A 24,869-nucleotide genomic window follows, 5' to 3' on the forward strand; every position below is an offset into this window, starting at 1 on the left:
CACCAACACCAAAAAAAAAAAGTATTTCTTAAACCTGAGACATTGCTTTCCTTCTAAGAAAGTGGCAAAAGGTCATTCTGTAGCACCATTACCCAGCTGAGGTGCACTGCTGAAGGTGGCACTGCACCACCTTTCTAGTCAGCAATTTCGCCTTAACAAGTCAAGTTTACCCCAAGGAAATAACCCTGCACTCAGAATAATGAACTAAGATCCCTGCACACAGAGCTTTACTACAGCAAAGACTGGAAACCACCTAAGTGTCCAACAGCAATTTAGCTGTTATAATAGCACATGACAGGGCTGGGGATTTAGCTCAGCGGCACAGTGCCTGCCTGGTAAGCACAAAGTTGTGAGTTCGATTCCCGGTACCAGGAAAAAAAAAAAGCACATGACAGACCAACATTCACTGTAAAATAATGTCACAGAACATTTACTTAGTGAGTAGGAAAGTACACAGTATGTCATGCAAAGAAGCTGGACATGAAATACACATAATATACACTTGGATCCCTCAGCATCTTCAAGAGACTAGGTCCAAGACCCCCAGCAATACTCACAGAGATGTATGATCAAGTCCCTGACACGCAACGGTGCAGTATTTGTATATAATCTACATATATTCTCTTATAGATTTCTAACTCAACTCTAGTTTACCTACTATGTCTAACACAATATAAAGGCTATGTAAATAATTCTTACACTGTATTGCTTAAAGAATAACAGGAAAAAAGTCTGTATACGTGCAAAATTTTTCACAAATATCTTCAGTCCACGTGAAGATATCACAAATATCTTCAGGTGCGTGAAGCCTTAGATTCAGAACCTGTGCATATGGAAGGCCAACAGTAATCCTAATTTCAATTTTTAAAAAGTCATCCTTGCCAGGTGTGGTGGCACACACCTGCAATCCCAGCACTCAGGAGGCTGAGCCATGAGGACTGCCCAGAGTTCGAGGCCTGCCTGGACTGCATAGTGAGTTCAAGCCCAGCCTAAATTGCAGAGTGAGACCCTGACTCAAAAAAAGAAAAGGGCATCCTTTACACATGCACATAATACAAAAAACAAGGGCTGGGGATTTAGCTCAGCGGCACAGCACCTGCCTGGCAAGCACAACGTTGTGAGTTCGATTCCCGGTACTGGAAAAAAACAAACAAAAAAAAATAATACAAAAAAACAGCAAAGGGATAATCAAAATGAGTTCTGATGAAAGAGTTCATTTCTACTAATTTTTCTTAATTCTTACAACAAATATTAATTACTTTCATATTTAAAAAGTTATACCATCAGTTCCTCTACGATAAGACCTAACCAGAAAATAAGCCCTAGCATGACTTTTCATGTTTGTAATATAAGCAAAAATAAGCCCCAGTTAAGATCGTCAGCCAGGGCTGGAGATTTAGCTCAGTGGCACAGCACCTGCCTGGCAAGCATGAGGAGGCCTGAGCTCAATTCCAAGTAACCCCCCTCTAAAAAAAAATCGTCAGCCAAATGGACCCATTTAGGATGTCCATTGCAACATACAATGGACATACTGAATTATCAGATAGGTTAATACAGTGGCACCATGGTTCCCAAACTTAATTCATTCCTCGATTCTGGAAAACATGGCCATGTTCATCTTCATGTGGGAAAGATGGCCCCAGTTGTGTTTGTCACCCATGCAGAATTTGCAAATAAAAACAAAATTTTGCCAAACACATCTGTCTGCAAACCAAATTGTTTGCAAATGAACACATCTGTGAATCGAGGTACCACTGTCTAAATTAAATAAATATATTATGTTACCAACATTAATACTTAAATGATAACATATTACTATTAAGTATTTGTAAATACCCAAGCCAGCGCCTTTGGACAAGAGGTAAAAGCCTACGTGAACACTGTAGATGGACTCCAGACTTAAGGCGGAAGGACCAACTGGAGTGCAGACACAATAATGCACAAATACCGTGCACAGCTGATAATGACCAGATGTGATTGTGTCTAATATGAATCTTCGTAATTCAATACACAGTGTGTTGTAATGGATGTACTTCATGCACTCGTGTGAAATAAAGAATGTTTTCTGAATTTTAGTGCCTGCAATTTTTCAATGCTTTCATGTGGACCATTGCTCATAACTGTCATCATTTTTGTTGGTATTCATGTCTCTTAAGCCTTCAATTAACACTTGATTTAATGGAAACTTGGTGAAGCCAGCCTTAATAGAAACTTTGTTATGAAGTCATGACTTGGGCAAAGAATTCACGGAATACCAAGCATGGTGGCACACACCTGTAATCCCGGCACTCAGGAGGCTGAGGCAAGAGGATCACTGCAAGTTCGAGGCCAGCCTGCGCTACACAGTGAGTTCAAGGCCATCCTCAACTACATGGACAGACCCTGTCTCATTAAAAAAAAAAAATAGGATAAAATCACTGATAGCTGCATTGCCAATGCAGTACGAGCAGACAAGAGAGTTCTACTGCTGGGCATGGATATGACAAACTGGTACCAGTGGTTCTACAGGAAATAGAGTCACAAGAAATTCAGGCCGGAATTTGGGGTTTGGAAAGCTACAATGACGTTCTAGAAGAGGATATGACTGTATTTGAAAAAGGTAGATTTTTGTGTATGAATAAATGTAGATTACTGCACATGAAAAAAATAAGTCATCCCCTGAAATTAAGCCCCTATTGTGTCTTTTGGAGCAAAAATTTATGTAAGACCCAGTCTTATTTTCAGGGAAATATGGTATATGCTTATTCTTCAGCTATGTTGAGGGTCTTTGGAAGGAGACACTGCCAACTATTGCTTTCATGAACAATCTACCTACCAGTGCTGCCTTCCCCCAGTGAAGGAAGCCTTCATGGGCAGAAGAAGGCAACAGTAAGGGGGACACTCTGTCTCCGGCACTCTGACAGTCTGCGTCTTCAATCCCCTTATCTGTAAAATCTGAGCCACATCTACTACTACCTCTGTCCCCGTTAGCACGGGGATCCCATGATGATGACTGCCATCAGGAACACAAGAGGGAGGCCGGGAGCCTGCAGTGCCCCAAGAGAACCTGTGTCCCTGGCTTTGTCCTGGCTTTGTCCTTTGCCCCCATGAGACAGGGATAAGGATATCCCACGCCAACACTACAAAATGTGTTCACGGCAGCGCCCAGTGAGGACGGGGAAACGCAGTGTCCCCCACTATTTTCTTCCTAGACTTTTCCCATGCTTCTGCCTTCATCATGGCACCCGAGGGCAGCATCCATGGGACACTTTCCAGTTGTGCAGAGCCACAGCTCCATGCATCACCAACATGGGGGCCTAATTCCCCAGCTTCCTAACTGCTACTGCTCAGGTCAAAATCCTTGGTGGGGTGTGCCTGACGCAGAAGCCAGTTCTGGTCTTGGGGGGCTGGTTTGCAGAAGTCTCTACTGAGCCGGCTCCAGCTCTATGTTCTCAAATAAATACCCAGCCAAGATTGCAATTAAATTACCAGAAATGCTTCAGTGTCCTCACAGACTCCACCACAGGGATGGAGAAGGAAGTCAGCTGGTGGAGGTCACAATGGTATTCGCGGGAGTATTTCTTGGGTCACAAGTGGAAACTGTGCTCTCTGAACAAAACCAGGAAGCTTTCATTTTTATTGTATGCACTAAATGAAGGGAGGGACTTTGGATTCTGATAAAAATACCTCCCTCTTCCCAGTGCTCCATGTGACACGGACAGGGCCTTCCCTGGTTCCTTTTAGAGCTCCAGCAGCTGCTTCTGAGAACAGGGACCTGCAGGTCACTGGAGCTGTATGGACACTCCGGTGTGGCACCGGACAGCCCAGCAGCACATGGTACTGGGGGGCCAGAAACCATGGTGAAAACAGATGCTGAACAGAAGAGGACAAGCTGAACCCCTTAGCAATATGCTTCTGCACCTCACAGGCAGACACTGATTTGTCCCTAAATGAGAAGTCACAGCAATGTGAGCGATCACCCTCCCACAATCTAAAGCCCCTGGGATACAGGTTTGGGAAGAAAATATCCTAAACATGTACTTGAGAAAGTAGCTCCTGACCGCAACCAGGCTAGCTCTTCCCAAGATTCAGGATGTGGGTTTAGTTCCCTGACTCAGGAAGTCAGAGTGGTCAGCATCAGGACCCTATGCACAGGCCTGGGGCACTTGCTTCCCAAGTCAACCCAATTCCTGCAGAACTCAGCCCCAATCTATCCCGGAATCACCAACTACTCTCTCCCAGTGAAGGCATCTATGCACACGGCTCTCTGCACTACAGACAAAAGCCCAGCAGACCCCACTATCAAAAGCTGGGGGCTCATGCCTTTCCCACAAGCCCAGCTCCAAGGCCAGCTGTCACCCTATGACTGGAAGCTCTCAGCTTTAGGGGCTTCCTCTGTCATTTGCTGTTAAGTCTTCCTGCAGGAAGAAACTATAGAACAAATCCCATTAACATCACTGGCACCCAGCATTGCCACTGTCACTTCCTCTTGCCCAGTCATAGAGCACTTCCTGGGACCCTGGCCTCACCCCATCAATGATAAGATTCCCAGCCTGCTTGAGGCAGGTCTAGGAAACAAAGCAGCCAGTGTTTCCTCATCTATCCAACAGGTTTTGTGGCCATGATTCCCAAGCACTGAAGGTTAAAAGCTGAGCATTCGGTCCCCACACTCCCAAGGACTGACCTACAGTGGGGCTCCTACACCTCTGGGACTCCCAGGGGAGGGCTACTATGAAAGTCACAAAGTCAGAGCCCAAAGCACTGTCCAGGTCTCACATGCACAGGGACTGGGCTTGAGTTCACAAGTCCATCAAAACTGCTGCAGGTAACCACATAATGACATTCCTGTAACAGCACTATATGCCTTCTTGGTAACTTTTATTTTCTACTTTAAACAGAATATAAAATCCTGCCACCACCTAAGGAGGGCCAAAACCACTATGGGTTGGCCCTTATGGTTGCTTCCACTGCTATATTCACATTCAGGGAAAAAACAGCCTCTCTTGGCAAGGGAAAGAACCATCTGAAAAGTCTCTAGGGCATGGGGTACAAGCTCGTCTGGGCAGCTCTGACAGCCAAGGGCCTCGTCTTCCAAGGGTGGCCTGAGGCAGATTTCTCTCCGAGGCCCTGCCATACCATCATGCAGACTTAGGGGACCCAGAGACCTTCTCATGCTGCTCTGAGTCTCCCCTGCTGCCTCAGCAGGCACTGGCAGCCCAGTGACAAGGGCAAGGCTGACTGCCAGCTGTACCCCATGTACCCCAGGAATCCCACCACCTCAACCAACCTGGTGGAGCTGCTGCTGCAGGGCTCGGCTCTCTGTCACGATGGCAATCTGGGCCTCCAGGTCCCGGTGAACTGACCTGTACCCAAAATTAGGAGAGCCAATCAGCGTGAGGCAGGGCAGGCTGCTCCCTGCCAGGTACAGCCAGAGGCCTGCAGGGAAAAGGAAATGTGCAGACAGAAAATGAGCACAGCATCTGCTAAAGTCCATGCCATGTGCTGCTTCAACCTAAGAGAAAAGCAGCCAACTAGGCTCAATGGACATGAGGGGGTCATGCACCCAGGGTGGACAAGCTAAACCATGATCACTCTTCGCCTCCCCCACCCCCGGCCAGCCTGGCGCTCTGGACTCCTCTGCTCTCTGTCACCATGCTGTGACCTCATTCCTCAGGGTCTTCTTCCTGGAGGGCAGGGCCTCTACTCCTCACTCTGACCTGCCAGCTGAGCTCCCAGCCCACACTGGATGAGGCTGCTGTCTCTCCTAGGAGCACCAAAGGAAGCCGTAGGTCGAGACAGCAATCCTCTGCCTAGGCCAGCAGACTTAGGGCTGCTCCATGGGGTAACAGCAATGCTCGGGAGAACAGGTCTGCCTAACAGTGAGCTGCCTGCCCTTCCAACCCGGGAGCACACTCTCCCTGACCCAGCCGCCCCACTTCAGGTTGGTAGTACACCAAAACACTGTGCCCAAGGGCTGCAAAAGTGACACCTCTGCTCTCAGTGGCTGGAAGCTCAGGGAACTGTAGATTGAACCAGGCTAAATCCACATGAGGCCCACAGAGGAGAGGGCCTGGGGGCCCTGGCAGCTTCTGTCCCAGTCAGAGAAACTAGGAAATGCTAAGGGTTGTCACGGTCAAGGGAAATGCAGGGCTCTGCAGGAGCACCCACCTGACATAGGGGTTGCCGTATCTGACACACCAAGGAGACACTTCTGTGATGCTGCTCATGGGTTCCCTTAGGATCCTAAAGTATCACTGGAGGTCACCAGGCAGGTTGCCTGTTCTGAACCCCATTCCCTGCCCTCTCCCAAAGTCACAGTTCGGCCCCCAGCAGAACCTCTTCTAAACAGATGATAACGACACTAACCTCCCAAGGACTTCCTTCTCCTCTAGGGAGCACGAACTCAGGCCTGGCCTCTGAACTTCCCTCTACACTGCACCCTCACTGGCCCTGAGAACACTCACCCCAGGAAACTTGGCCCAGTGTCAGTGACACTGGGACTCATGGGTGCCTGCACCAGGCCAGCCTCCCACGGCCTCCCCATCAGCATGACCCTCAGAGCCCACAGACGCACGTGATTACCACGGGCATGTCGACAGTGTGCAGTGCACACCAAGCTCTGAAAATAGAAGACCATTTCCTAATTCTCACCCAGAGCAGGCACACTTCCAAGAACATCTTGGGTAAGAGGTGACGAGGCCCTGCCGCCTGTTCCTGTAATGGCCTCATCCCCTCCCCTACAGAGGGCCACATCAAAGCCACTTGCTTGCCTTGTGCCCAGATTCATCAGCAGGGCCTCTGGCTGTGAAGGCGATTCAAGAGGCCACACAGAGGAGGGAGAACGAAAGGGGATGAAAACAGGAATTAACGTGTCACATACGCATACCACCTCCACCCAGGAATGTAAACACTACGTACTGCGAACATATACCAAGAAAAATGGAAGGGGAGCAAGAGGCGGTGGAGGGGGAAGGGAGGGAAGAGAAAAGAATGAAAAAAGGAAGATATGTTTTGTACATGTACCAACTCCACATAAGGAATGTCAACATTATGTACTACACATAAGTACTAATAAAAAAAGTCCAAAAAATACATCATCATCATCATCAAAAGAGGTCACAAGCCAGGCATGGTGGCGCACACCTGTAATCCCAACACTCGGGAGGCTGAGGCAGGAGAATTGTTGCGAGTTCGAGACCAGCTTGGGCTATAAAGTGAGCTCAAGACCAGCCTGAGCTGCATAGCGAGACCCTGTCTCAAAAAGACAAAAAAAAAAGGGGGGGCTCACAGGAGTGGCAGGCTGTCCCCGCTGCCTGGCCCTGGCAGCTCTGCTGCAGACAGCTCACCTACCGTGGATCCACGCCTGGGCAGCTCTTCTGCCATAAGGGTCCTTCGTGTGCACAGTTCCGCCCCACCCCTACCCAACTTTCCCCAGAACACAGAGCTGGGAAAGGCAGGAGAGAGGAAGCTCTGGGCAGGAACTTACCCGCCTTAGACCAAAGACAAGAGCTTCCTCGCACCAGCCACTGCCAGTCCCAACTTTTTACCTGACATCAGCCTCTGAATAACACTGGGCCTGCCCAGTGCACTGCTAGTCAGTTCACCTGTGCCCACTCAGTGTGACAGAAGTGTGACAAAAAGGAAGGCCCGCCATCCACATGGATGACAGGGTCAGACTGACCTGCATCCATGCCCTTCCCAAGGCTCCTAGACCACAGACTGTACATGTACCAACTCCACACAAGGAGCTGGAAGGACCCAGTCCTAAACCCACTTTTTATTTGCAAAATCTGCTCAAACAGTTGGTCCTCACAAGGCAACCCAGAAGTCACAATCCAAAGCAGGTGGCCCCTTCCAGCCCAAAGCTGATGGCGTATCACATGATAGCTTCTTCTCAGCCTCTGTCATTACCAACCCCAAGGTGGACTGTACGTCTGTGTGCGCTCTCCCAACAGTACATATGTGTTTCATATATGAAAAGAACAAGGTATTTCTTAGCACCTTCCCCAAAAATCCAGCCCCTGGTCGCTGGGGGCACTAACCCCCATGCTGGAAAGGCATGCTATATTCCTTCTCTTTCTTCTCTTCCCTGCTACCAGCTCAACTTCTTCCCTCCCAGGCCTGGCTTGCCTTCAGGTAAGTGCCTCTTCTGCGGCAACTTGAATTTTTAACCTACTGACCTGCTCGGTGAGGCCTGAGATCATCCCATCAATTTCCCCCACAGTCATACTGACAGTGTTCTCTTTCTCCATCAAAAAGAAAATGAAGCAGGGCAGGGCACGGTGCTGCATGCCTGTAATCCCAGCACTGCACTCCAGAGGCTGGGACAAAAGGGTCATGAATTCAAGGCTGGCTGGGATAATACAGCAAGACTCTGTGTCAAAAACATAAATAACCCCAACCCAAGAAAAGAAAGAGAGGAGAGAGGAGGGAAAGACAAGGGAGGGGAGGACAAAAACAGCAAGACTAGCCCCCACTGGGACAGCGTGACAAAGTACTGTGGAGGATGGGCATCACGGGTCCCCACACCTCTGGGAGCCGCGCAAGGTAGACCAGAGGCTCTCTGGATGCTGCCAGGCTGTGTACTCACAGGGAGCTCGCTCAGGGCTGCAAACTCGTTATCAAGCCTAATTCCTGCCAACCGGGCCTGACCTTTGGGCCAGACAAGGTCTCCATCGTTCCAGCAACCAGCAGGAACCACAGCAGGAATGACAGCCTGGAGGAGGCGGAAGGTGGCCCTATGTGGAGAAACGGCTTTCAGGAGTGGACTGGGCACTGGTACAGGCTGAGCAGGAGCAGGAGGGCCCGAGGCAGCTGCTCACCACGTGCCTGGCACTCACCACGGAGTGTGCGTGCACGCGTGCGCACGCTCCCAGCTCGGGGTTTCCTCTTCAGAAAGGAGGCACCACTCCATTTCAGTCATCTGCTCCTTCAGAAGCACTAACTAGATCTCAAAGCTCCTTGGCTTCCTGGAAAAGGCTCCCCAAGCTCCTTCCTTTTCTTTTCTTTTTTTTAGGGGTATGTGTGTTTGAGACAAGCCTTCCTGAGCAGCCCAGCCTGGCCTCAGACTCTCCATCTTACTGCCTCAGCACAGTAAGTGTAAAAAAGCCATGTTCCAAAGCAAGAGCTCACAGGCATTTTACATGTGGGCCTTCTCTGAGGATTTCTCCTAGAAAAACGCAAACTTACGCATGGCACCCACAGGTCCCCGCAGAGTAGTCTAAAATAAATTTCCAAGCATTCTCAGACCCCTCAAAGATCAAGGAGACAGAACACATCACAGTCCTACCCTCCCACGGATGAGCACCTGACAGTTCTGATGTGAAAATAGCTCTGGGAAACTCTGCACTGCCTGGCAGCTGGCATGTGCTTCAGCCCAAGGTGACAACATGCACACCCAGCCCGGAGGACACCTGCAGGGTTCCACAGAGAGCAGCCCAACAAGAGGCCCAGGCCGGCAGGGCGAGGCAGCTTGGCTCTCACCATCCATTCACCTTTGGGCACGAGGCCCGTCAGCCTGTCGGGAAGACAGTAAAAATAGTGACATTCTCACAATCATTAACAGACTCTCCTGTTGGCAGGAGCCAGAGTCTCTCAATCCCACGCCCCTGCTCCACCCTAGCCACACAAACGGTATTGTTAATCCAGACTATTTCATCCAGAAGAAATTGAGTCAACATGCTAAACTGGTTTTCTGATTCTCCCCCTAAACTGCCTGCCTCAGGGCAGCGTCCCCGGCCCCAGCAGGTGGACCCTGCATCGCTGAGCGCACGGCACAGGCGGTCCTCCCTGAAAGGGCTACTGGCCCAGGACAGGGCGGGACACGGCTGACACGGAGAAGCGGCAGTGAGGGGCGAGCACTACCCACATCTCCGGGCTCCATGAGGCACACCTGAGCGGCACAAGCCCCGCTGCACTTCACATTCCACAGGCTCAGACTCCGCTGCAGCTGCCACCTCAGCCTTCAAGGCGAGGTCCCGTGCAGGAGCGCACAAGCCTGGCACACTCATCGCCTACTGCTTACCGCCAGCAGGACGAGGCGTGGAAGGGGAACCCCCAGCGCTCATATCACACCCGTGTGCTGGCATCGGTGGTGCCTCCCAGCAGAGTCCAAATTCTAACCCAGCTCCCAGAACCTCATCCCACCACGCCTACAGTGCCAGGAGCAAGGCCAGGCAACAGGCAACTAGCAAACCATGAGTCAGGGAGCGGTCAGCAGACTGCTATTGCTGTGAATGCCTGCACAGTCCTCAGCCCACTGGCTGTGCTGGAGGACTCCCTCCAGAGCCAGGGAGGTACAGGCAAAGGTCTCCAGCTGTCCTTCTTACTGGCCTTGAACTTGTGCTTCTCCTGTGTCAGCCTCCCAAGTATCTGGAATTACAGGTATACTCTACCATGCCAAGCCATGCTCTAGTTTTTGACTTTTTGTAGTGCTGAGGATCAAACCAGGGCCCCACTCATGCAAGGCAAGCATTCTACCACTGAGCTACATGTCTGATCTCTCAGGCTGTGATTTTCTTTTTCTTTTTTTGAGACAGGGTCTCACTATGTAGTTTAGGCTGGCTTTGGACTCACTATGTAGCACAGGCTGGCCTTGAACTCGCAGCAATCCTCCTGCCTCAGCGTCCCAAGTACTGGGATTACAGGCATGTGCCACCATGCCTGGCCTGTGATTTTTGAATGTGGATCTCTTCAGGGGTAGCAATAGGCAGGACAACACTCCCTCATGCTCCATTTACTACATCACCCACCTATCCATCTACCTGTTCATTCATCCTCTATCCATCAACCATTCATCCATCCACTTATCCACTCTTTACCAATCCATTTATCCCATACCTGTCTATCTTTCTCCTTAAAGATTTAAGCAGGACATGGTGGCACACACCCATAATCCCAGCAGGAGGACTGCCATAAATTCAAGGCCAGCCTGGGCTACATTGTGAGTTCAAAGCTAGCCAGAACTACATACTGAGATTTTTTAAGAGAATATGAATTTCTCCAGGAAGTCTTTCTTCTCCTTCACTCTCAGCCCCTCTTCCATTTTATCCTACAAATATCAGCAGACCGCAAGTCCCAGTTAGTCATGGGGATGTGGGGAACCAACCACCCATAATCTCTGGTGCTCTGTGTGGCTAAGCTAGGACAGTCAGCAGAGTAGGAGGAGCAAGTGCGTTTTTTTGTTTGTTTGTTTGTTTCTTTTTTTTTGGTGCTGAGGACCAAACCCAGGGCTTCCCACTTGCTAGGCAAGCGTTCCACCACTGAGCTAAATCTCCAGCCCCACAAGTGCATTTCCGACATAGTATTTTCAACTCATGTTATCTTATATCTACCACATGTTTACTGGGACATATCCCCATTTTAAGTCAAGAAGCACATGTACAGGGAACAAGGCCAGAGACTGCACCAAGGAATACAGACTTCCCAATGACCAGCCACTGATCATTCACTCTGTGCTCTAGAGCCACTCCTCAGAACTCAACTTCACCATCACATGGCTCGCAGCCCCAGGACACCGTCCTAGCTGAGAGGGGTCAGTTGACTTATAAGCCACATGTGCCCTATTACCGTGCCTCCTGACAACTCAGTGCCATCCCATGTCATAGGAAGGAAATGGAACCAGTTTCCCCCGCTTCTGCCAAGGCAAATTTGCCCAAGAACCTGGCCCTAGACTGACAACCTCCCTCAGATGACAACTGGCCATCTGATAACCTCCACACCAAATTATGCTTATGCAGGGTCTTCGGACATAAGAAACACATTTTGCAAAAATTCAAATAAAAACTAAATAGATAGCCTATAGTGGAAAAGAAGTCTCCAGGGCATGACTTTAAGTGGGAGGTATCTGTGGTTCTTGGAAACAGCACAATTTAAAATTGATGTCTGAGCCGGGCATGGTGGCACATGCCTGTAATCCCAGCACTCCCAGGAGGTTGAAGCAGGAGGATCATTGCGAGTTCAAGACCAGCCTGGGCTCCAAAGTGAGCTCAGGGCTGGGGATTTAGCTCAGTGGCACAGTGACTGCCTGGCAAGCACGAGGTTGTGAGTTAGATTCCCAGTACCAGAAAAAAACAAAAAATAAAACAAACAAAAAAAAAAAAAACAAAGTGAGCTCAAGGCCAGCCTGAACTGCATAGGGAGACCCTGTCTCAAAAAGACCAAAAAAAAAAAAAAAAGTTCATGTCTGATAAATCAGCAAAGTATATAAATAAGGTAAACCTCCACTTAAGTTGCCGAACAGAATAAACACTGCTTCAGCAAATGGTGTCACATAGGATCTTTCCAACAAGGCATCTGAGCAAACACCAGCTATTCCCAGCAATGTCTGGTAATACAGAGAACATTAAAAGTAAGCCCCAGCCTTCAGCCTTCCCTGCCATCAGCTGCCCTCAAACCCACTGGTATGGTCATTTCCCACGACAAAGTTGTCTCTCCCCTACACTGCCTTGTGAGCTTCCCCGGGGCAGGGACCAAACCAATCTTTCTAGCAAAGCCACCAGCAAAACCAACACATAGTCCCCCATATTTCTGTGGCCTGACTCGCAGGGAATGGAATGCTGACGAACGGGATGCAGCCAGGGTATAAGGATCTGGAATCCAGTGTCCTAGCTCACTCCCCTCTGCCCAAGGGTTTCTGGGAGCAGGAGGAGGTGAGATCAGCCTGGGCCTGTCCTGCAGGAGCTCAGGTAAGGGAATCCAGGTATAAGCTGCACAGTGATTAGCAGGAATTTCTGGGGCCCAAACACAGACACACTCAATTAGGCCCACGGTTTGTACCTAGCACAGGCCTTGCAGGAAATAATACTACAGTCCACTGTGCTACCATCCAAACCCACAACTACCATGCAGGCTGCCTGTTCTTCTTCCCCCAATGCAGGCTGATTCAGAGGACATGACCATCAGTGGGGAAGCCAGGAAAGGCTGCTGACTTCAGATTCTACTGTGCAGCACAGCCCCAAGCACAGAAGGAGCCTGGCCTCTCACCTCAGCAGAGTGATCTCTGACTTCTGACTCCTGGCTCTAGGACAACAATACTCTGCTTACGAGAACCCTAGCCATTCACTCCTTACCCTGCACCTGTGTCTACTGCACCACCCCTGCCACACACATACTCCTGTGTGCCCTGGGACCCACTTGGGAGATTTCTCCCCGCCAACCCACCAATTAGCACTCCCAGATGGCAGGGCTGCACCTGTACCAGGGCGGGCAGGAGGGAGGGAATAAGCGGCAGAAGCTCACAGTTCGGGAAAAGGCGTGGCACACGGGAAAAGCCAGTTGGGTGTTTCTGCCTCAACAGCAACTGGGCATTCACCACACATCTGTCAGCCCGTTTCAGGGAAACAACCAGCAGCAGAGTCAGAACTTCGAGGGCAGGAGCTTACCAACCTGCAGGCCAAGCTGGGGCCTGAGGCCACGGCGCACCAAGGAAAAGCGCAGTCTAGCCGGACCTCTGCATGGCTGTGCAGTGTGTGCAGCACCTTTCCAAGGCTCAAAGCTCTTCCCCAGACCCTGCACTGAGCACTGTCATGATTCCCAGAAGTAACGAGGCCAACCTGAAAATCGTTTCCACACATACCCACCAGCCTGGTTTGGCCTATGCCATGCCAAGATGACAGACAATGCTGATTGCCTGGGCAGACTCAAGGCCTCAAAGCACACGCACGACCCGCTCAGGCAGGAGCCAGGCCAGCAGCTCCACCATCCTAGGCTGAGATGGGGTCTCTCTAGGCAAGGAATCAGAATCTCCTGGGGTGGGTTTGCTCTGTTTTTTTCTATTTTGGCTTTGTTGAGACAGCATCTCCCTATGTATGTCTCCCAGACTGTCCTTAAACATGTGAACACCTGGCTTAGCCTCCAAGTGTGAGGATTATAGCTTTGCATCTCCATGGGTTTAAAAAGTACCATGGCAGGGGTCAGGGGGTATAGCTCAGATGTAGAGTTCTTATCTAGTATGTGTGAGGTCTTGGGTTCAATCCCCAGCCAAAAAAAGTTTTTTAATAATCTGAATATGTAGCTCAGAAGTGCAGCACTTGCCTCATCCACAAGCCCTGGGCTCATTCCCCAGTATCCAATAAATGAATAAATAAAAAGCCAGGCATGGTGGCACACACATATAAATCCCAGCACTCTCCAAAGCTAAGAATGGAGGATCACAAGTTCAAGCCCAGCACGGATAACTTAGCAACTTAGTAAGACTCTGTCTCAGAAAATAAATAAAAAGGCATGGTGGTGCACACCTGTGATCCCAGCACTTGGGAGGCTGAGGCACCAGGATCACTGAGAGTTCGAGGCCAGACAGGGCTACACAGTAAGTTCAAGGCCAGCCTGGACTACATAGTGAAACCCTATCTCAGAATGACACAAATAAACAAACAAACAAACAAACAATTCCCCAGTACCAAAAATAAAGTGAAACATAAAATAGAAAATTAAAAAATTAAATATATATATATATATATATATATATATATAAAGTAAAAATAAAACCATGGTTGAACCAGAACGGTGGCATATGCCTACATTCCTATAATCATAGCACCTAGAAGGCTGAGGCAAGAGTCTGAGGCCAATCCACAACACTCAGACAGACCTGTCTCAAAACTTCTAAAAATTTTTAGTAAAGGCCAGGGAGAGCTGGGTGTGGTGGCACATGCCTGTAATCCTAGTACTCAGGAGGCTGAGGCAAGAGAATCGTTGCGAGTTCAAGACCAGCCTGGGCTACAAACTAAGCTCAAGGCCAGCCTGAACCACACAGCAAGACCCTGTCTCAAAAAGACAAAAAAAAAAAAAAAAAAGGTCAGGGATACATCTTAACAGTTGAGCGCTTGCCTAGCATGCACAAGGCCCTATCAGGGATAGTGAATCTATAACATGTATGCCTCAGCCAGCTGTTTGCTCTAAAAGGTTCACCATCACTGTGCCTAGGTTCAATTCCCAGTAGAGCAGATAAATTTATAAACTAATTAATTAATTAAATTAAAATACCTATTAAGATGGGTGTGATGTTCCACACCTGTAATCCTAAAACGGGTGTCTGAGGCAGGAGGATCGTGACCTCAGACCTGCCTGGGCTACACAGCAAGTTCCAGGCCAACCTGGACTATAGACCAAGACCCTGTCTCAAAAAAATAAAATAGTAACACCAGGCTAAGTTCAAAATCCACACAGCTAGACTCACGTGTATGATGGGCTTTGGTAATTTCTTAAAAAGCACCCAGGTTGAAAACCCTGGTTTTAATCAGGGGTGGTGGCACATGCACATAGTCCCAGCACACTGAGCTGAGACAGGAGATCTTTGAATCTAGGAATTCAGCACCAGCTTAGGCAGCATAGTAAGACTCCATCTAAAAAAACAAAATACCCTAAGTCTAAAAGGCACCAATATGTGTCCACGACAGCCTGGCCTCAGGGTTACCCTGAGTGAAGGCAGAAGAGCTACATACAGAACTCACAGCCTAGTAGCCCCAGATGTTTTCTATACCTCTTCAGGCACAGGACCAGGCCCACACCCAGCAAGGGAGTTCCCTGAACATGCTTATCCTGCTAGAGGTGGGTAGTGCACACCACCAAGGGGCTTTGAGGGTTGCCAAACATGAGGCTGGATTGACTGATTGACTGACTGATTGATTTGATGCTGAGGATTAAACCCAGAGCTTCATACATGCCGGACAAGTGCTACACTCCCAAACCTTTTCATTTTATCTTGAGTTAGAATCACACTAAGTTGTTCAGGTTGGTCTCAAACTTGCCATTCTCCTGCCTCAGCCTACCAAGCAGTTAGTATTACAAGTGTGTACCACCACACTTGGCTAAATACAATATTTTTTTTTTTGTTTTTGTTTTTTTTGGTTTTTCTCCGGTACCGGGAACCGAACTCACGACCTTGCGCTTGCCAGGCAGGCGCTTTTGCCGCTGAGCTAAATCCCCAGCCCCTAAATACAATATTTTAAACACAGTGATCCATTGCTCTGGGAGGTGCACCTGAGAATGTGCCCCACCTGAGCTGCTCTACTGGATGCCTGAGACGGATCACAATAAACATGCAATTCAGACTATAATTCATTTCCCACCACAGGGCTATACATCAAGTATCTAGGACTCCAATTAAGTAGAAACTGTACACTGAACACATAGCTTCCATTTTCTCAATTATGAGGTGGGTGGATGAAGATCAGCACACAAAGAAAAAAATAGCAATGGTGAAGGAAAGATAAGAAAAATGGGCTGTTTAAATGTTAAGCCAACGATCCCCAAGGAACTCTGCCATGCTAACAAGAAGGAGTATCATGATAGAGATAAAACTAAGTCATGTCCTTGCCTGTATTTTATATTTTATTTGATTTTTATTTTTTTTGTCTTTTTTGAGACAGGGTCTCGCTATGCAGTTCAGGCTGGCCTTGAGCTTACTTTGGAGCCCAGGCTGGTCTCGAACTTGCAACAATCCTCCTGCCTCAGCCTCCTGAGTGCTGGGATTACCGGTGTGTATCACCATGCCCAGCTCTAGCCCTGTATTTTAGAGATTACATATACTATATTTGGTTTTTTGTTTTTGTTCTAAGGTACTAGGGACTGAACCAGGGCTCTCATGCTGAGCTATATCCCCGGCCCTTTTCTATTTTGAAACAAGGTCTCACTAAGTTGCTAAGTGGTCCAGGCTGAACTCAAATTTGTAATCCTCCTGCTTCGGCCTCGCAGAGTACTGGGATTACAGGTTTGCACCACATCTGGGTACCACATTTTTTTAAAATAGCCACCAAAATGATTTCTATAATTTTTTGACATATAAAAGGGAGAGATTTTACACAACTGAAATTCATTTAAATAGGACAGCTCTCCCCGCTCCAGGACCTGGGACCACCGTGACATTGTGAGAGAGCTGTGGAAGACAAACAGGAGAAAGGGCAGCCAGCACCCCCTCAGCATGCTGCATTCTCCATTGTGCTAATAGTCCAGCCAGCCTGGCCCCTGCCAGGAAATGATAAGTTGCCTAGGTGGAGAAGAGAGGAGCCTTGCTGACACCTGCGTACCTTTGGCATGAAACGTCCAGCCCCTCCGCCAGTACTCCTGTAGCTGGACCCGCTCCTGCTGCCCCAGGCTGCACACCTCACCGTAGAACTGCCGCTCGATGTGGACATAGGCTGCTGGGATGGCACCAGCCACACCCTTAGCCCCAAAGAAGCCATTCACCTCTGGGGAGGCCAGCAGGATCTGGTACTCAGCCCGTGTGCCCAAGACCAGGTCCATGTAGGCCTGGGTCAGGTTGAAGTAGCCAGTGGTGAGGTAGACCTTGGCACCTCGCTCAGCCTCAGTCAGCAGGGTCTCGGTGACAATCTCGTCAATCTGGATCTCAAAGGGCTTCATTTGGATCAGCGGATAAATCCAAGTGTCGGGCGCTGGTCTCCGATCGCCAGCGGCTGCTGCCTCTTCCTGGGTCAACAAGGAGTCACTGTGGAAGGTCTGGGCATGCAGCATCTGCTGGCGGGTCCTGGCTGAGTGGATCACATCCATAACCCGCTTATTGGCCGCCTTGCAGTAAGCAGCCCGGTCACCTACAGAAAATGAGAAAGAGAAGACGGACAGTCAGGACACTGCTGGCACAGGGCACATGCATGTGACGGGCAAGTGCCAATGCTACAAATGATCACTTGTGCAGCACACACTGAGAGCACTCAAGGCACAAAGCCCTGAGCAAACTTCCTCCAGGGAAGCCGCCCAAGCCAAGAATATTGCCCACAGCACCTATACGCAGAGAGGAAGGACACGTCTAAACATGATTCCAAAAGCAGACAAGATGAATTCGGGATAACAGAAGTCAGGATGGTGACTGCAGGACGGCTGCACCCCACCCCTGGAAAGGACCTCAGGGAGCAATCCACCATGAGCTACATCTCTGGACTAGTGTTAGGTATGTAGGTTACATTTCAAGAGAAAGTTCATGCAGGGCTAGAGGTGTGGCTCAGTGGCAGACCCAGGTTTGATTCCAGCACTACAAATAAATACATGTGTTAACAGAATAATAAAAATGAGTGATAGGCACAGGCGTTACTACTTTCCTAGAGGCAACTCATGGAGTCCCCAGAGGCAGGCTCTGGGCTCCAAGTGGATACCTTTCATAACTGGACAGGACACTGGTGACACAACTGCAGGTGCTATTAGTACACAAGAAAAGACTGGAAATCAACTGGGCATGGGGGCTTGTAATCCCAGCACTCTGAGAGGCTGAGCCAGGAAGATCATAGTTCAAGCCCAGCCTGGACCACTTAGCAAAGTAGCAAGATCCTATCTCAAAATCTAAAAAACAAAAAAATTTAAACAGGCTGTGGACATAGCTCAGTGCAAAGGTCCTGGGTTTGATTGCCGGTACTAAAATTAAAAAAAAAAAAATGGCTGGGGATGTAGCTCCGTGGTAGAGTGGCCCTGGGTTCAACCCATAGTACTGGAAAAAAAGTACAATGGCAATACCTGAGCATCCCACTAGCAGCTGGCAGCAATGCCATATGATTGAAGCTGGGCTAGGCAGCCACAGCTCCTTGGCACAGGGCAGCTCTTCCACCAGGAGGTCCACTTAGATGCTACCATGCTAAGTGCACAGGAAATGGGGAGCCCTTCTTACAAGGTCCAGGTTTAACCCCTTGCCCAAGTTGTGGACATTGCCGGAAACTCAGCAGCAGCCCTTTAAGGGCCATGGGAAGCCACAGCCACAGGAATCACAGGAATGCAAATGCCCAGGAATGCTGCGCCAGGACTTGCCTGTCTCTAGCAAGCAGAGCTAAGAGCTCTCTCCCATTTCACTTTCCAGACAGGAGGCCACAGACCTCAATGGAGCTGAGAGCCACAAGGTCTTTGTGATGGGAGGTTTGGGGAACAGGCTGAGGAGGGCAGTCACTGGGCAGGCTGCTTCCTGCAAGAATAGGGCAGGCTCCTGGCTCATCTGCCCGGCATACAGGCCCCAAACCCACACTCCCACCTTCCCCAGCCACATCTTGCATGCAGAGCATGACTGATAGCCATTGAGTCACAACGCTCTGGCTTCAGAATCAAAAGCAGAAGAAAGCCCTGGCACCCCATCTCTTGCACCTGGGGCAAGGCCTCCCAAAGGTGTGCTCTCACAGCCTTCCCCCCACAAGCCAAGTGAGCAGCAGAGCTGGGCCCTACCTTTGTAAGGATGCACCATCCCATCCACCACCTGCACAGTGTCATCCCCTTGCAGCTGCAGGGACACATCCCCTACCGCATCCACCAGCTCTGTAAAGAAGTCGGCAATCTCTGCACAGTCCTGCAAGAACACGTAGCGGTCCTGGCGGTTGGTGAAGTAGGAGTCACTCAGGTTTGCACTACAGGGAGGAAGAAGCAGGTGAGGACTCAGGCAAGAGGTGACCTAAGCCTCAGGGTAAATAGGAGAGGAGTGACCAACTCAGGTGAGGATGCAAAAGGAACCAGTTAATGAGCAGTTACTAAGCGATGTCCACATGCAGGAAACTAGACAAGACCAGCACTAAGTGACACAAAATACAGACTGTAACCCCCAACCCCTGCCAGGCGCTGACCATTGATAGAGCTGGCTCTCAGGAAGCTGGCTCTTGGGAGTTGAGGGGGTCCTCGAAGAGCCCTTGTTCAAGCTAAACGGCCTGCCCTTCCACCCTGGCTGTTTTTGTTTTTTGCACTCTGTCTAAAAGTTATTCATGCTCTGTTTATCCATATATAAAGTAAGGAAAACAGGGCCAGAGATATAGCTCAACGGCATAGCCCCTGTCTGGCAAGCATGAGGTCATGAGTTCAATTAGTGGTACCAAAAAATAATAATAATAATAATAATAATAATAAGGCAAGGAAAATACTTAAGAGTCACTGTGAGAACTGAATAAGACATAGGCTTAACACAGCAGCTAACACCAGGAAGTACTCAAACAATGCCAGCTGTGCCCCCATCAGCCTCTGCAGGCTCCAGCTCCCATGACAAAGAGGGGACCATGGAGGAGGCTGAGCATCTACAGCCAGCACACAGCAGGTCCTGCAAGGCCCTAGAGAATGGGTTGTCCTTTCTCATTGGTGCAGACTCCTCCCTAGAGAGCATATAGTGAAGTCACCAATGGAAGATGCAAACTCACCCACTCAAGATAACATTGTTGTCAAAGAGGTACACTTTGATGTGCTGGAGGCCAATGGTCTCATTGAAGCGCTCAGGGATGAGGAGTCGGAGAAGTCCACGGAGATTTGGAGTGTGGAAGAGGGAGACTCGGACCTGCTCTGGAAATCTCTGCAGGAGGGGCAGCAGCATCGTACGAGAGTTCTTCCTGCCTGGATATGAAAGAGAAGGTGGCCTGAGACTGGTACCAGAAAGACGTTCTGCCTGCCAGGGAGGAACCACCTCCAAGTGGGGCTCACTTGCCCTGTGCTGTGTCTGAATCAGCACACCAACTGGTGCTGCTTACAGCCAGAGGACCTCTGGACACCCACCTGGCACAATCTCAGGGCAGGACCAGAGTGCCCAGGGGAGCAGACACCTACTATTTTTGCCACCCAGCACCCATTCCCTCTCACTTACTCAACTCTCTCCTAGGGTCACCACACCACCTCCACTATCAGCCTTCCTGCTCCGAGTGAGGATGACTCAGCATTCAGAACATGCAGGCCTGCAGAGGAGCTGCTCAGAGAACTCCAAGCCCCTGACGACAACTAATTCAGAGCTAGACCTGTAGTTCCTGGCAGCCTTTGGCCTGGTTCCCAGGGAAGCAGACTCTTCTAATGGACAGGGGACACTGGGAATGATGGACAAGGTATGCTGGGGATGTGGGCCCCAGCCACCCAAGGCCTCCACACAAGCAGGCAGTCCCCGGCCTGGTCTCCACCCGGGCTGGAGTAACTGTGTAATGGTGTAACTCCTCACACTGAGGATCTGAGCTAGGAAGAGGAAGGGGCCAGGCACACAGAATACCTACCTCTTGAGCCCCTGGTAAAGTCCAGGAGAATGGAAACCTTGAGGTCAGACGGAAACTTTGCTTGCAGTGACTTTTCTAGAGTACTTTCCAGACAATCCACCTGTCAAGAAAAGAACCGAAGGGGCTGGGGATTTAGCTCAGTGGCAAAGCGCCTGCCTGGCAAGCGCAAGGTCGTGAGTTCGGTTCCCAGTACCGGAGAAAAACCAAAAAACCAAAAAAAAAAAAAAAAAAGAAAAGAACCCAAAGGAACAGAAGTAAGGTCAAAAAGATATGTGCACATTTAAAAAGACTAATAAATCCGTCAGCTAACACCCTCACCATCCTCTCTGAGCACCTGTACACACACATACATTAGCACTCAAGAGCTGACACTACAAAAGCTCTGCAAGAGAGGGCCCCAGGAATGACGATGAGGAGACCCACGGATGCCTCTGAAGCCTGTGCCTGAGGCTGCTGGGCACAGACTGCAGCCTGAGCCTTGCCACACTCTTGGAAACGCTCTCTAAGACACTAACTCCCACACACATTTCAACAGACAGATAATCCTCACAGATACACAATAAACGGTACCTCATTCGTGAAGAGCACTCGGCAAATATGGACTGGTGAATAAATCCAAAATGTAACCTGCCTACTGGCCCTGCTCCACAGGCTGGACCTTAAATCCCTCTCCCATGAGCATAAGCGTGCAGCTAAGAGTATGACCTGGAAACAGAGGTAGGCCACCTTCCACAGAGGCAGGGAAGGAGCAGCACTTAGGGGCTAAGATGCCTTTCCTGCCATCTCCATATCCCAAGCCCTCCGTTACTGCCCAGCTCCTGCCTCTGACTTCTAAACACCAATAAACCAACAAGCAACACTTACATGGGCAGCAGGCCCACTTCCTTCCCTCCCCTAGAAAGCGGTCCTGGAGACAAAGTAATCTCCAAACTCCCTTCACTTCACATGCTGCTGGTACAGTTAAGAGTTCCTGGACTAGCACAGCTAGAGTCCCTGGACGAGCACAAACCTGGCGACCTGGCGTGTTCAGCTTCTTCGCGCCCTGCCCTGCCTCACTGTAAGTGACAGGTGTGGCAAGCCAGCAAGTCCAGGTAGGACAAGACTGGCCCAGACATGGCACCCAGTGCCAGCGTTGGCAAACTCAGCCAGCTGGCCAGCCCAACCTCCGTTTGGGTTCCTTTGTTTGGAACGGGGTCAGAAACCTTTTGCTGAAAAGGGCTGTCGGGTAAACACTTTGGGCTTTGTCGGCCAGAAAGTCTCGTACTTCTGCACAGTTGTCTCCTAGACAGCAGCCATGGACAATACACAATGCTTAGTGGCTGTGCTCCAATAATACTTTACTGATGGACATGGAAAAGCAAATTTTGTATACTTTACATGAATCACAAAAGTCTTAACTTTTTATTTTATTGATACATTTTAGATACACATAATAATATTCATCAAAGGGAGTTTGTACCTGTACATGATATATCTTGCTGCTTCTTTTTTTCCCATTCCCCTCCTCTCAACTCCTTTTCCCATCCTGATTTACAAAAGTTTTGTTTCCATTTTTTTCTTTTCCTTGGTTTTTTCCAATCATTTGAAAACATGTAAGTCACCCTAAGCTCACAGGCCATATAAAAGTAGTCAGTGTGAGTCAGGCACAGTGACACACACCTGTAACCCCAGCACGTGGAAGGCTGAGGCTATATAGCAAGACCCTGTCACCAAGCAATACAACAAAGCCAGGCGTGGTAGCTCATGCTTATAATCCCAGCACTTGAGGGGAGGAGGCAGGAGGATCATAGCAAGTTCAAGACCAGCCTGGGCTCCAAAGTGAGCTCAAGGCCAGCCTGAACTGCATAGTGAGACCTTGTCTCAAAAATACCAAAAAAAAAAAAGAAACAAACAAACACAAGCAGGCAGCAGGCAGCAGGCAGCAGGCCAGACTGGGTCTGAGGGCTGCCATCTGCAAGTCTCACCCTGACAGACAGAGCAGCCCCAAGAGCCCTGTGCAAGGGGAGGGAGACACTGGCCAGCACCTGATGAGGCCTCCTCACTCCCTCCTGACAGGCCCCGCAGCTGGGCAACTGGAACAAGAGCTAGCTGTGAAGCAGAGGCCAAGGAAAGGAAGAACCTTGCACGGAGCCAAGTCACAGCCAACTACCCTGTGTCTTCACCAATTAATATTTGAAACAACCCCAAAGAGCACAGTGGCACATGCCTATCGTTCTAGCACTTTGGGAGGCTGAGGCAGGTCTGCTAATTCAAGCCCCACCTGGGCAACTTACCCAGACATGTCTCAAACATAAAAAGGAGTTGAGGATGTAGCTCAGTGAGAAGGCCCTGGGTTCGATCACCAGTACAAAAAACAAAGCCCAGAGAACACTGTGCAGCGCCAACGCTTTAAGACCAGTCTGCTCCATGTGAATCTTACCAGTTCCTGTTCCAAAGGTCCTATGCCCAGGTAGAGAGACGCCATCACGACCCGCCTCTTGGCTACTTTTATCTGCCCCTGAAAGAGGAGAAACAACTCAAAACTTACATTTGTCATTTTCATAGTTCACTGAAAAACCATGATCCTTCAACCTTGGAGACAAATTATACTCGAAGCTGAACTAGCCTATGTCTTCACCACCTCAAATTTAAATGAAGGTCGGGCCTGGTGGAGCACACCTGCAATCCCAGCACTCTGGAGGCTGAAGCAGGAAGATCATTGCAAGTTGGAGGCCAGCCTGGGCCACAAAGTGAGCTCAAGGCCAGCCTGAGGTGCATAGTGAGACCCTGTCTCAAAAAGACCAAAAAAAAAAAAAAAAAAAAAAGAAGCTTAAAATGTACATGGTGCAGGGTGTGGTGCACACCTAGAATCCCAGCACTCATGAGGCTGAGGCAAGAAGATTACTGCGGGGCCCGGGACATAGCTCAGTGGCACAAGCACTTGCCTGGCAAGCGCAAGGTCCTGAGTTCGATTTCTGGTACCAAAAACAAAAGAGAACCACTGTGAGTTGAAGCCCAACCTGGGCTATATAGTGAGTTCAAGTCCAGCCTGAACTGCACAGTAAGACACTGTTTCAAAAAAAAAAGTGGGCCAGTGATATAGCTCAGGGGCATAGCAACTGCCTAGCAAGCACAAGATAGTGAGTTCCATTCCCAGTACAAAAGAAAAAAGCATATGGTAACTTACTGCCTAAAGACTCACAATCCTGTTTTTAAATATCTAGTCCTCAAAGTAGGCACACTGCAGCCCTACTACAGATGAGAGGCACCTATTTTAAAGACTGAAAATATGTATACACTGACATGAATGTTCCATGTGGCACTGGGAGAAGACAAAAGCAAATCACTGAACAGAATGCAAACCGTGCCCCACCTGTCCACACCCACACCCTGTGCACAAGGCCGAGCACATGCCAGCGTACACATAAGTCTTCAGGAGCACAAAGAACGCTTACTGTACTGCCGAGAAGGGCCTCCAAGGAGCACAGTGGGCAGGAAGGGGAGCCCACTGCGTTCTGTACCCTTTCCACCCACCTGTGTGGCTGGGCTGCTTATAATGAGCAGGTGCCACTTTTGAAATGTAGACAGAGAAGTACACAGACACATAAACAGAACACGGTCACACCCGAACGTGACACAGTACAATGCTATCCCAACACCAGCATCCTCTCCCCTGACCTTGCTCAACAAGGAGAACAGACCCCGTCTTCAGAGCTCCAGGCAGGTGTAGCAAGGACAGAGAGAATAGCGCCATCAGAGGTCAACCCCCAAGGATACAGAGTGAGGTGACAGGGAAGGAGGCACACACAACTCGTGACACTTCTCCACCCAAAGGGATGGTGCAGGGCATTACTCCAGAGGCTAAGGTAGAAGGACAGAAGCTCAAGGTGTCTCAAAAATAAAATTTATTAAAAAAATAAAATAGGGGCTGGGGATTTAGCTCAGTAGCACAGCGCCTGCCTGGCAAGTGCA

The 24,869-nt window shown here is 49.5% G+C and overlaps 1 protein-coding gene across 2 annotated transcripts in view; it reads right to left on the reverse strand.

The window, feature by feature from the left end:
• Pgs1 (phosphatidylglycerophosphate synthase 1) overlaps positions 1-24,869 on the reverse strand; it is a 42,929-nt gene that overhangs the window by 4,887 nt on the left and 13,173 nt on the right. For both annotated transcript variants that reach the window (XM_005407376.2, XM_013506038.1), the window contains exons 3-8: positions 23,338-23,415; positions 20,919-21,018; positions 20,088-20,277; positions 19,135-19,313; positions 17,007-17,528; positions 5,267-5,415 (exon numbers count right to left, since the gene is read on the reverse strand). In XM_005407376.2, coding sequence (XP_005407433.1) covers positions 5,267-5,415; positions 17,007-17,528; positions 19,135-19,313; positions 20,088-20,277; positions 20,919-21,018; positions 23,338-23,415 — 1,218 coding nt within the window. The remainder of the gene's footprint in view (positions 1-5,266; positions 5,416-17,006; positions 17,529-19,134; positions 19,314-20,087; positions 20,278-20,918; positions 21,019-23,337; positions 23,416-24,869) is intronic.

The sequence above is a fragment of the Chinchilla lanigera genome, unplaced genomic scaffold (genome assembly GCF_000276665.1).
Source record: "Chinchilla lanigera isolate Chin_1 unplaced genomic scaffold, ChiLan1.0 scaffold00105, whole genome shotgun sequence".
Classification (NCBI taxonomy): domain Eukaryota; kingdom Metazoa; phylum Chordata; class Mammalia; order Rodentia; family Chinchillidae; genus Chinchilla; species Chinchilla lanigera.